Source organism: Larimichthys crocea, chromosome XIII (assembly GCF_000972845.2).
Source record: "Larimichthys crocea isolate SSNF chromosome XIII, L_crocea_2.0, whole genome shotgun sequence".
Lineage (NCBI taxonomy): Eukaryota > Metazoa > Chordata > Actinopteri > Sciaenidae > Larimichthys > Larimichthys crocea.
In genome coordinates this window covers 36,957,853-36,971,369 of record NC_040023.1, presented here as the reverse complement: position 1 = coordinate 36,971,369, position 13,517 = coordinate 36,957,853, and the positions used below count along the sequence as shown (strand labels likewise).

Below are 13,517 nucleotides of genomic sequence, written 5' to 3'. Positions count from 1 at the left end.
ATACGTACGTGCAAAATGTGTCTTTTATAGAAACAACAACAGAAAAACAATCATAAGAACACCAACACCCGATCTGTGGATGACATGGAGACAAATAACCGCTGCAGGTGACCTTACAGGGGTGAAACACCACGTCTGTCATTGGCTGCTTTCTGCATCATTTGTCAGCTTTGTTGACCTCGACCCGCCGTGGACGTCGAGGCTCGACAACAACGCCGGAGAACTTTGCCGTCTTTCCTCCAGACAGACGTCAGCTTACGATTCACACGCGGAGTCACGTAGACGTTAAACTCACGGAGGTCGCTCCGGGAGATTTCACAAACAAATAATGCTGCTGTGTTTTTGATAAGAAAGAAAACGCCCGCAGGTCATGCAAATTTAGTAAAGCTCATAAAGTTTGTTGTTTGTTGTGTTCATCCAACTCGACTGGGACTTCGTGGCTCATAAAATATCATGTGAGGCGTCTTCAGGGCTGCTGCTGCTGCTGATGATGAGCATCCTGGTGAATAGTGTTCCTGTTTTGTCCTTTCAATAGAATAAATGAGTGATTAGCTTTATGATCCCAAAGTGTGACACAACACACAGTGTGTAATGAATACTCTCCCACGCCTCGTCCTTAAAAAACAAACTTCGTACCTCACGAGGCTTTTTGAGATCCTAACGTCTCGTCTAAACTCTGATTTATGACTCGAGTCTGCAGAATTCTGCAGCGTCATCCAACATGTCGTAATACAGCAAAGAGCACAAGCTCTGGCACGAGTTACTTAATATTTACCCAACAACAGTAAAAAAAACAAAGAGGCCGCAGAGTCGAATTGATTCTTCTGAGAGTCGATTAAAAACTAAACATTGTGAACTTCACTGCTTAACTACTGTATCGAACTGTGTTTGTGCGTGTCTGGATTTTTGCTCTCAAACTGAAAAACAAGTTTTCTTTTCATCAGAAACATAAGATGTTTTTTTTCCTCTTTGCTCTCGAACAGCATCGCAGACCGACAGAGGACCTCTGAGCACCGAGGCCCTAAAAAGACTCTCGCTGCTGTGCGTGTCTGCCAGTATGCGACACGGCATAGTGCAGCTTTTTATGAATTATTCATCCACTCGCCATACGGTATATATATGCATTTCTCTTCTCGTCTCCATCGCTGCATTCCTGCACAGTTACATGACAGGAGTGAACCCCCACAGTGAGGCAGGACGGGAAAACAGTAGTGTCAGTGTCGGATGTTGTTCCCGTATTCGCAGGTTTGCGATGTCTTGTCACTCTTTAAAACGTCAGACTTTCTCATATTCTGTCACGCCGTGATGAACAGATAGCTGTGTATGTTTGTCTGCAGCCACAGTGTGTAGGGAACATCCATTAGCTGCTGAGAGCAGGAGGGATTCATCCAGCTTCTGGGGGCTGAGGCTCATCACTTCCAGCTGTCATTTCGCCAATATCCGTGAGCGACTTACCGGAGATGTTTTCAGATAACAACTAAACACAAAGAAGCTCTCTGAGAAATAAACGTCTGCACTTTAATTTAATTAGATGATTAAATTCTGCTGTTATGCTACATTTTATAATAAAGCTTTGAGGTTTTATCGTTATTGTTTTTCCAGAAAATAAAGAACGCCTCTTTTGTCAGTCACATTCAAATGATACAATGGGGCTTCTTAACGAGATTAGAGAAGATAACAAATGTAGAAGGAGGATTTCAGTTTATTATACTCTGCTCTTTTTTTTTCCAGTCAAAAATCATCATCTTCACCAAGTTCATGGCTGAAATCTACGCCGGTCGGACGATCAGGCGGGTTGTAGAGGAACCGACAGGTGAGTCAAACTTGTTAGAAAAAGGAAGAAACAAACCGATCGACTTCCTGCTTCAACGTTTTTGGAGTTTTACTGAATAAAAGTGGTTTTAAACAACACAAACATAATCAAAGCATAACTGTGTCGGATCTGAAAACACTTCTCAGACAAAATGATGCTGTCCTGTCGATAAGGCATCCGACCGAAATCGCTTGTTCGTCTCGTTCTAGACTTGAATTATTTAGAGAATGTGGCAAAAAACCCCTTTCTGTTTGTCAGTCCAACAGCTTTATAACTGATAGAAATGATGAATGAAACTACAAATTAAGACCAAAAGCCTTAATGAACCACAATGATCCTAGAGGGTGTAAGCGGTGTTGTGGTACCCAAGATCGTTCGTGGTCTTGACATTGATCTCAAGACCGCGTTTTAAAGAGGACTCTGGGTTTTAGTTCTGCAGGGATATCATTGAAAGAACACACAGCGGTTTGTGAATACTTTGAGTCGACGCTTAATGAGATGACTCAATGTAGCAACCAACGTAGGCGATGTACGGTCTGGGCTTGACTCAGTCTCACAATACCTTGGTCTTGGTTTTGACTTGGGCTCGACCCCTCAAAGTCTTGGTCTTGGTCTCGGGCCATGACTTGGTCTTTGGTTTGGTTGAGATGGTCTTGACTACAACACTGCGATGACAGTTTAAAAAAGGAAATATCCACTGGAGTTATTCATGGATCTACAGATTTTAAGGTTCTGGGCCTCTTCTGCCCTTTTCTTGTGTGTGTATATATATATTTTTTTATTAAACCTCTGTTTCATACAGTTCCTTGCCGCTGTTGGAAACATTTTCTGAAACCTAATATTGGCAGCAGGGCCTCGAGTGAAAAAAGAAACCTGACGATGCAGCGAGGGAGGGAGAGAGGGAGAAACAAGCCAAGAGTGAGAGAAATGCAGAGACAGAGAAAATGGAGGCAGAACACAGAGAGAAGGGCTAAATCTCATCTGGAGGGAGACAGATTCAGCGGTGTGGTAAAGGAGGATATGGCAGCTGAAACCTGACCCCCTGACCACTGCTGATGAGGCTTACGGTGGCCCCTAATCCCAGGATGAGGTGTGCTGTAGCTCCAGTCTCTGAAAGGATCTGGGGATGAAGCTTTCTCCTCTTCTCTCTCCTCCAGCTTCAGAAATAACAACATGGCGGGCCACCATTGCTGGCTCTCGGCCAATCAGCTGGATTCAATTTATGACTAAACGATGTTGAGAGCTTCTCCAGGCCTTTGCAATGAGGGGTTAGCATGCTATGGGTATATATATGTATTCCCGTTCTGGAGCGGAGAAGAAATCCTTCCTCTGGGCTGAGGGGTGGGTGCAATAGGGGCCAACATTCCTCACAGCCCCAAAAATAGATCACGAAGCCGAGGGAGCTCGTACATTAACTGGAGCTAAAACATCGCCTGACAAAACAAAAGGCTGTAGACGGAAGAAAGAGAGACGCTTGAAGGCTCCGCCGTGCTCAGCTCATAAACTCGCTCTAAAAGCAACGTCGGGCTCCTGACAGCAGCACTTGAAGCCTCCATTCTGAACCAATTACGCCAGAAAGCGATGCACGCCGACTTTACGATGGGTTGATGATTGTAATGAACGGAATTCTTTCCCACCTTCAACTTCAACTCATTTAGGCTAAAAAAGTGTCAGATGATAAATGATGAATGTGATATCTGACTCTCTGTTCTCGCACCAACATAGAAAAAAAAAAAACCCCCAAACAAACAATAAAAGTTGAAGATGACTGATGGCCTTGATAATCTCTGCTTTGTTTTATCTGGCCTAAAACCCAAAAATAGCTGATAATAATATCAGTCTCTCTGCAGTAACCTAATATTTAATGTAAATGAGAAACCTGGTTCCTAAAATCTGGGTAAAAGATCAGAGAACCTAGATATTCTTGTTGTGGAGATGATTTCATTCGGATAAACCAGGTTTCTAATCATGTTTTGGCATGTACGCATGTGCATGAAAAAGACTTAACAATGGATAAAAGGATAATTACAAGCAAAGGCAGCTGAAACTGAAGTCTAATCATAGAAATATGTTGCCTCCCATCACTGATATTTAATTTCAGGCATGTTTTGTGCTGCAGGGAAAAGTTCAGGCCGTGCATGTAACTGTGATTTACTGTAGGAAGAAGATTTGGAGTATTTATGTTTGCTATTTCAAATTTAACAAAAATATTCAACTGCTTACAAACTCAAACTGAAAACTTATTGCAGCTGTATCGTGGGATCACGTGCACTCAAACATGAACAGGAATCAGGATCAACTTATAGAAATGTTCGAGCTCGCCTCAGAGTTTAATCTCACTCTCGCTTACCTGCCAACACCACAAATAACCTCAGAGTGCTTTTTTGGGGGAGAGAAAAGTGGATCCAACCAGCTCAGAGCACCAGGCAGATAATAGCATAACATCTGCTATTTGGTGCAGGCTTTTGTCCAGAAGCTCCTGACAGTATCATGAGTGGACACATTTCTTAAATTGGTAGTTGCAGTTGAAGTTGATCCTGCTTTACTCGAGTTACCTGGCAGCGCTGGTGCCATTTCTTCCCGGTACACCGGGAGGAAAGCCGACATTCATTCAGTGTTTCTGGGCGGAGTGTGGTCTCAGCCCTCGGGCTGCTTTTTTCAAGACGTTCCAACATCTTTGGCTCGTTTTGTTTCTTGTTCTCAAGTAAACTGCAGATAAATCTACATTAAGTTTACAGGGGACAAGATATCTGATGCTTTCTTCTCGGTTGTGATGGGTCGGTCATCAGTCTTCTTGAAACAGAAGACAGTTTAACTTGATACATCTATAGATCTGTGTTAACAGCACTGTCTTTGTTTAATGTACAAACTGTCAGGAAACAGAGAAAAGTTCCTAAAGCATTATAACTGACACTTATCTGAGGTAACCGAGACGTCCTCCACTTCCTCCTGCTGGGATGCTGAGATGTTCCCAGGCCAGATGGTGGGTATAATACCTCCAGTGTGTTCTCCAGCATCCAGAAGGCATCCTGATTAGATGCTAAACCCTCTAAACTGGCTCATTTCAACAGGAATCTGCGGTGGTTCTACGTCAGGCTCCTTCTGGGTATCAGGGTTTCTCACGCTGTCTCTAAGAAGTGACCCTCGCCATCTTTTGGTCACTAACCAAAGCTCAGGGACGTATGTGAGGGTCTGAATGTAAATCTAACAGAGAGCTACACCACTTGTGTTTCACTTGGGGCGGAGATCTCGCTCCGTCTATGTTTTTCTTCCAAGTTATTTGGTTAATGAACTCATCGTTTTAGCTCTACAGGTGACTCACTTCTTGCAGGTGCTGTAGTCGGCACAGCGGCTCAGCGGCACGCGGATCACGCAGCTGGAGAACGCCACGAACAACGCGTGATGATCCCGATCCAGCTCCAGACCCAGCACCCTCCTGTCCTCGCCCCGCACGTTGCATCTAGGAACAGAAACCAAACACCAACTGTCAAGATCAGACATTTTTCGATTTGGTTCCATTTTTAAAATCAGCGCTGCAGACGACCAGCACAGTCTGAAAATTATACAGAAAGCCGGCTGTGAATCGAACTGCACGCAGATAGACTCCACAAGCTGTGCAGTCGGAAAACAAAAGAAAAAACATCCCCTCGAGCTGTATGGGGTGATGCAAAGTGTTACAATAGACCAAAGAGTGGGTGGGCAGGGCAGATGAAGGCAGAACACAGAGAGGAGGAGAGGAAGCAAGAAAAGAGCACACAAGAAACAAAAAAAGAAACAAAGCGAGAGAAGAGAGAGGAGGGGGGAATAATTAAAAACAGTGCACACTCAAAACAGAACCAGAGCCCAAAAATATCAACGAGAAATCAAAGACAGATTGTCTGACTTGTTGGGGTTGTAGACGTCGATGTCCTCCAGGAGCTGGGTGCTGAAGGACGCGTTGGCTCCCTCGGTGCTGGCCAGGATCTTCAGCACGTGTCCGTTGTCTGAGCCCAGAAAAACCACCGTGTAGTTCTTATACGGCCCCGCAGACGTGTCCACCGCTATCTGGGTCAACTTGAATCTGCGTAAAAAAACAAAAAACAAAAGACGGTGAGAAACTACGTTCAAAGTATCACACGACGACTTGTAGTAAGACATCTACAGTGAAGATCTTCTAAATTGGAGCTGTCAGTTCGCTTCACGCTGACGTCGATTAGAGCAGGCTAACAATGCCAAATGTGCTGCTTAACATCTTAACGCTGTTGTTTTGTCAAAGTCGATTTCCCGCGGTAAACAAAACAAAGAGTGGGCGAGCACTGAGCTCATTGTATGAAGCATCAGCGTGCAATCAATCACTTCATCTACCAACCCACCGTTCCCTTCCTCCATCGCCTACATCCTTTAATCCCTTCATCCTATTAATTAATCTACCCATCTATCCATCCACCCACACCCAAATTCAATCGATCCATGCCTCCTGTTGTTGTTTAGCAACTTTCCTCAACACGCTGATGTTTAATTTGTGTGTGTGTGTGTGTTTTTAAGGTGAGGTCCGGTCAACTGTTGCATTATTTGGAGCATCACAATCACACCTGGGAGCTGCCCAGTATGGCCACTCGTCGTCTTACTGCTGGCTCCACTGGAGCAGTCGAGGATTACGAGCCGTGCTGAAGGGCACCTTGAGTCCAGCGCTTGTTGACGGAGAGATAATCTTACTCATTCATTTTCATCTGCGTGCATTTTCCCGCTCTCGCCGTGGGATTTGAACAAACAAACTTCCCCGTCATTTTTTTTTTTTGGCATCTAGATTCTTCTTTGAAAGGACACCAGCGGCGTCCTCGCCTCTCGCTCAGATGGTCCCACGGAGGCTGGTGTGTTTTACCCTCATGGACTTGACTGGCACGTCCCTGCAATGACTCTGCGGTATTGCGTGATGTGCTTCTGGTTAGATTTAATTTATCTCAGCCCCTCTCTGAGGAGACGGCGAGGCAGATGTGATGTTTTTGGGGCCAGATGCGAAGCGGCGCATGTTTCCCCCAGTGTGGAGCCGCTGCAGTGTCTGGCTGGCTGTCAGCCTGGCTCTGCTTCAGGAGGCAGAGAAGAGGCTGTGTGTGTGTGTGTGTGTGTGTGTGTGTGTGTGTGAGGCTGAACCTGTGATGTGTATCTGTATGTGTTTCTGCAGTACTGTCTGAAACACTTGTGACACTTACAACGATTCCACATTCACCCCATCATCATCTGATATCAGCCGATCCTCAAATGTCACAACACACACACACATACACACACACACACACACATATACACACACACACACACACACACACACGCCGGTGACTTCCTCGCTTTGATGCGAGCTGCAGAGGAGTGTCTGCGGGGCGGGTCGGCGCTCGAAGGAAGCCCCCTCGCGGCCCGTCTTTTGATGTGGGCCTGAGATCGACCGCTGGACAAATCCGATGGGTTTTAATGAGGGACAAGGTTTGTGTGTTCCACCTGAGCTCACTCATCGATACCAATCACAGCCCCCGGGTGTGGAAACACTGCCGGTACATTATGTTGCTATTGAAAATACTAAATAATACCTGAATACAAACCATTAAAGAAAAGAGCAACATTTACTGCAGCTAATGAACAGGAGACAAGAGGTTTACTCGATTACATCCGTAAGGTTTGGAAAACTGCAACAAACTTACATATATTTTGGGTTTTGGACCTAAATAACTGTTTATATATCTCTATATGTTTAATAAACACAGTGTGAGATGTGAATGTTCTATAACTGATGATTAATTTCATGTAATTAGCTAAATGTTTATTATTTTGTGATTAATGAACGGTCTGCAGTCTATAAAGAGACTAAACTGTTGAAAATAAAGTTTAAAAACCTCCATCATAAATTCACGATTTTCAAGGTGAACTGTTTCTGTCGAATATTTCATCACCCAACAGAATATAGGTCAGTTTTATTAAGGAATAAATTCAGCTCGTTGACCTTGATTCATGTGGAAGTTGGGAGGTGCTGACTCTTCCCTCGCTGTCTGATAATATAAATTTTACTCATTGAAGGTCCAACGCTGTGCAGGTGACCTACAATCTGTCTGTCGTGATGCTCATCTCAAATAAGACGCGTGATGTTTTATCCTCCCGTTAAAAACAAAATACCTGCTGGTGGTGCGGGTGAAGTAAGGTCTGTCGTTGACCGAGGGGACGGACTCGTCCATGAGCGGGTACGACTTGATGAAGGTCAGGGTGTCGTCGGGGAAGGTGGTGGACGACTTGTAGGCGGCCGCCGAGCCCTCGCCGGCGCAGCATCCCGGCCTGTTTAATGGCAACAAAGAAAATAATATCAGGCGTGAATTCAGCTCCGCGGGCACAGATGTGAGAACGCTGGCAGCTGTTTGTTGTCGTGGACAAAAAAAAAAACAGGTGTCTTGTTTTTTTGTTCAGAGACGTCTGTGCAGAACAATAACGGCGGCAGCTGCAAACACTTCATTGTCAGAGGCACAAAAAACACGTTCTCGGAAAATGACAGTTTGCTATTTAAAGACGCGTCTCTTACCTCGGCTTTGGGACCTGCTCCTCAGGAACCGGTGTCCACGCTGACTCACTGTTCCTCTGCTCTTTGAATTTGCCACTGAAGGCCTTCTCGATGTCGTCCATGTAGAAAGCGCAGACTGCCGAGCCGGTGATGCTGTTGAAGGGAGCACAAAAGGAAAGACGACGTTACAGAGAGCCAGACAAAGGTCTGTGATTGAGCGTCTGACACAGCGTCTGTCTGTTTATTAAGGTGAATGCAGCACATGCTGACAGGCTGTCACGTCCATGAAAACATGACTTCATATATCCTGCCATGTGTGAAGAAATAAAATAGAACCATAAAGGTGTGATGCTGTCGCTGACTCCACCTCACCTTCACCTCTAAAAAACAAACATTACTATGTCGATCCAAACCTGTTGGCCTGCGTGGTGAAGACGCCGAGCACGGCGGGCCGGTGGTTGATCTGCAGCACGTTTGTCAGCGACTGCAGGACGTCAAAGTAGAAGAAGGAGTCGCCGGGGACGGAGCAGTTCAGCCGGGCTTTGAGGAACGACGTCCAGTAACGCTCCAGCACCCTCGGCGAACCGCCGTTGTCGTTCTTGCAAACACGTGCGACTCTGGAGAAAACCACCTGAGGAGACGGGAGGGGGGAATAAGTCAGAGATCACACCGCAGTTAAAAATCATGCAGTCGTGTGTTTTGCATGAGAAGCGATGTCGTTCGTCACCACAAACCATAAGCCTGGCGAGCGCCTGCCCTGAAACGAGCCCCTCACCTTGCCAAGAGTGGTGTACTCCACTGCGATCTCGCTGAAGAAGAAGTACACATAGTTCCCGTACTCGATGGCGTGGAGGAAATGGGGCTCTGCGGGAGGCGAGAAGAAGAAGAAGAAAAGATACGTGACAAACATATGCCTCGTGTTTGATGCCTTTATTTCCAACATGACGGAGCATTATGAGCGAGCGGGTAAACACAGATGCTCCATTTGGAAAATGGGTCCAAAAAGAAATAAACATATGAATATGAGGACAGAGAGATAAAGGAGGGAACAAGCTCACGACACAGAGATTACATTCACTGCAGAGCTGGTGACGGATCAGTGCTGATAACTAAGCTCCAGGCTGAAATACAATAACTTATAAGGTTGGGTTCGATATCTATCCACGCGCAGTATATCACACACTAAAGTATCTGCGTCTTTCAATGAGCTACAGGACTGAAACATAAATATATCGAGGTACATCTGAAACTGGAATTAGTCGATTAATCCATCGACAGGAGATGAATCAGCATTTGCTGGTTGATAATGCTGGCTGGATCCGTCGCTGAAAGGCTTCTCTGCTGGAAGCTCGAGTCTCCGCCGAGCGTCACAGGAGGGATGAAAGACTGTAAACACGTCTGAAGATCCGTGGAAAAGGACAACACAACAGCTCCTCGGGATGTGGACCCCCCTTTTAGAACGCTACACGATCCTTTTAACGAGGACGATGACGCTGATTGATGAATCAAGACAATAACTGCCAATTAACAGACAAAGTGATTGTTGGTTTCAGCCCTGTGCGAGGCTTTAACGGAGAGACTCTGACAACTGAAACTGACGTGACACGATCAGATTATTTCACCTGGGAGCGATTGTTACACAGCGATGTTTCTGTCTTTATTGTTGGCAGACACAGGAACACAGAAATCAGTTCTAATCTGTGACGGAGAGCGCCGGCTGAAGATGAGAAGCCCGCTGTCTGAATGTTTTGCACAACAGAGAGGGAACCAGATTTGAGGAGTTTAGAGCCGAGACGTTGACAACAAGTCTTATATTTCCACCGGCCGCCTCGTAGCGCCACATGTATGTTAATGTGCTGACGTCGCTCACCTCGCAGCCATTTGGAGTCGTACTTGACCGTACGCAGGACCGGGCTGCTCTCTCCCAGACTTCGGTAAATCACAGCGTCGCTCGCCAAGAAGTCCGTCATGGTGGCCGAGTAGAAGTCGCCGCCTGAAGAAAGAGAGGAAACAAACCGTTCATGATCGCCAAGAACAACTCGCTTCGTCCATTCACGTGTCTGTGTTGGTCACAGGTGACTTTTATTGGCCTTTAAAAATCAGACAGATGAGAACTGGTGTAGGAGAATGTGTCACTTTGAATCAACGCCCCGTGTGAACTTTGCATAAATGTCAGTGGAAACCTGGCAGGATTAAGTGCAGGTCTGGCTCTCACTTCACCCGTCCCTGAACTTGACCCCCTCGACATGTTCGCAAAGTATCGGCTTCCTTCACCGCTATGATTAGTGACGGAAATTCAGATTACAGCCCGCGATGACTCCAGCATCGACACCAAATTACATTTATACAGAGAACGATGACGGAGTTAACGACGAGGCTGATCCATTTTTAGATTGTTGTTTGTTCTCTTAATCTGCATACTTGTATTAATTAACCACACGGCTTAGAGAAATCAAATCACACTTTATTTAGTTTATTTCTTCTATTTATTCCTGTACAGTATAAAAATCAACAAAATCAACTCCTGAAACTTAAATTAAATCCAGTGTTTAACAATTTTAAACTTATAACCATATCTGAGATGCACTGTATGGATTTGTATGCTTGTTGCAGGTTGTCAATGAAGAATAAATAAAGCCTGAGAACCTTTGCATGATCTTATCGGTGCAAAAATCCACAGAAAAGCCCAAAAATTCACATTATCAGCTGCAACATCCACAGAAAAGCCCAAAAATTCACATTATCAGCTGCAACATTGGTCGATTTCATGTCAACATGTGATGTGCTTCATTTGTATTTAACCCTCAGCTGACCACAGAGGCTTTACATCATTATTTGCTGCTTTAATTAATGCGTTTTATGCAGTTTTAATAGATTAAGGAATTATTCATGGACTTCATGTTTGCCATGGGACAGAGACAGATTTCCTCATGTTGCTCTGTCGACAGCTCTAAACACTGCTCACCCAGAGGAAACATGATGATAAAAGTCAGAAATATAAACACGTCATTTCATAATAAAATGTTTTATGACTCTTAAATAAAATATTTATGTTCTTATATATGAGATAAGACTGTAAAATTGTGTGTGACGCGTTTGACTGACATGCAGTGAGAGCAGGACGAGGTCGTTTATTAATTAGAGTTATTTAGTCCATGTTAAATATATTATTAAATGTATTAGTACGATGAGAGTTAATGAGCTCAGGGTGTTTTTCATAAACGCTCCCTCAGAGAATCTAAAGAAGATCCCAGCCGGCTCGACTGGTCCAATCATCACGCAGCGTTTGAACTTGCTGCATCACCTTGAGAGCCTCTGAAGGCAGATTCACCTTGTTCGAATGGATTCACAGTCAGGTAGCAGCACCACCACTGAGAGCTTCAACAACAACAACAACAACTCTATGAAGTCAGATCTAAAATCACTTTCTCGTCTTACTCACCTGCAAAAAGGCCGACGTTGGACTGGCGGGACTCGAAGGGACAGCGAGCTTGTCCCACCACCTCCTCACCTTCCTGCTCCAGTGTGGACATCTAGGTCAGAGAGGACACAGAAACAGGACTTTATTATTAGGACGTGAAGACAGCGTTCTGGTTTTAAACAACTCTTTAATGTGAGAGCTGTGTCCGCGTGTGAAGACCTGTGATTATGAAAAGGCAACACATGCGTCATAAAGATTAGTTTGTACGTGAAGTCGTGCTGTCGCCAGCTGAGGGGACAGTTTATCTCTCAGCCGCAGATATTAAGCTGCTGTTTCCCGAGCTGCTGTTAACAAGATTGTAAACCACAGGTAAGACAACAGCACAACCCACTGATGTGTGCGTGTGTCACAACAAGGTGACTGACACACACGCAGCACGTTAACAGTCCATTAACACATAGCTTGGTTTATATGATGCAGTGTCAGACACAAACAGTGTGTGTGTGTGTGTGTGTGTGTGTGTGTGTTGTTATTCTGTGCTCAAACTGTGGCTACACACACGTCTGACACGAGGAGCGGACACCACCTCATCACGGTGAATTAAAAGGCTGGCTGACCTCCACCTCTACGTTACTTTAATAGGTGAAGCACTGCTGAGCATCGTTTGGTTTCAGGCGTCTCGTCCTGAGTTTCATGTTTATGTTTCCATGTTTATGTTTTCATGTTTATGTTTTCATGTTTATGTTTCCATGTTTATGTTTCCATGTTTATGTTTTCATGTTTATGTTTCCATGTTTATGTTTCCATGTTTATGTTTCCATGTTTGTGTTTTCATGTTTATGATTCCATGTTTATGTTTTCATGTTTATGTTTCTATGTTTATGTTTTCATATGCTAGGAAATTAGCTTGAAGCTAACTCTGCTACAATAAAGGTTTTCAGACGTTTACAACAGTGAGTAAAAAATCTGATTTATCTGGGTTTGAAATAATACAGGGTTTTACTGCTACCACCACTACCACCACTGCTACTACTACCACTGTTACTACCACTACTACCACTGCTACTACCACTACCACTGCTACTACCACTACTACAACCTACTACCACTACTACTACCACTACCACTGCTACCACCACTGCTACTACCACTACCACTACTACCACTGCTACCACCACCGCTACTACTACTACTACTTACTACTACTACTACTTACTACTACTACTACTACTACTACTACTACCACCACTACTACCACTACTACTACTACTACTACTACCACTACTACCACGGCTACCACCGCTACCACCACCACTACTACTACCACTACCACCACCGCTACTACCACTAGCACCGCTACCACCACTACTACCACCACCACTACTACTACCACAACTACCACTGCTACCACCACTACCACCACCACTACTACCACTACCACCGCTACCATGACTACTACTACTCCTCCACACAGCTGAGAAGTGACTGAGGAAACTTTACCTATACTATAATTACAGCTCGTTATAGTCATGGTATTTAATTAAGAGATTATTCACTGATACGTCGTGAAAATGTGCAGATGAGGATGTATTACTTTATCACTAATTATTACTACAGTTCAGTTTAGATGGATAAATATCACAAGAGAGAGAGAGAGAAATGTAGAGCAGACATTAAGGTTCATGCTCAGATCCGTTAAGTAAATCTTTGTTAATTAGAGACGATTTCAGACGTGTTTGGAATAAAGATGATGCAGATAATGAATG

The 13,517-nt window shown here is 44.6% G+C and overlaps 1 protein-coding gene across 4 annotated transcripts in view; it reads right to left on the bottom strand.

Moving 5' to 3' along the window:
• sema6cb (semaphorin 6Cb) overlaps positions 1-13,517 on the bottom strand; it is a 142,391-nt gene that overhangs the window by 29,118 nt on the left and 99,756 nt on the right. For all 4 annotated transcript variants that reach the window (XM_010748118.3, XM_019274622.2, XM_019274623.2 and 1 more), the window contains 8 exons: positions 11,773-11,863; positions 10,201-10,323; positions 9,106-9,194; positions 8,744-8,961; positions 8,352-8,483; positions 7,955-8,110; positions 5,697-5,873; positions 5,136-5,273 (listed from right to left, as the gene is read on the bottom strand). In XM_010748118.3, the coding sequence (XP_010746420.1) occupies positions 5,136-5,273; positions 5,697-5,873; positions 7,955-8,110; positions 8,352-8,483; positions 8,744-8,961; positions 9,106-9,194; positions 10,201-10,323; positions 11,773-11,863 (1,124 nt within the window). The remainder of the gene's footprint in view (positions 1-5,135; positions 5,274-5,696; positions 5,874-7,954; positions 8,111-8,351; positions 8,484-8,743; positions 8,962-9,105; positions 9,195-10,200; positions 10,324-11,772; positions 11,864-13,517) is intronic.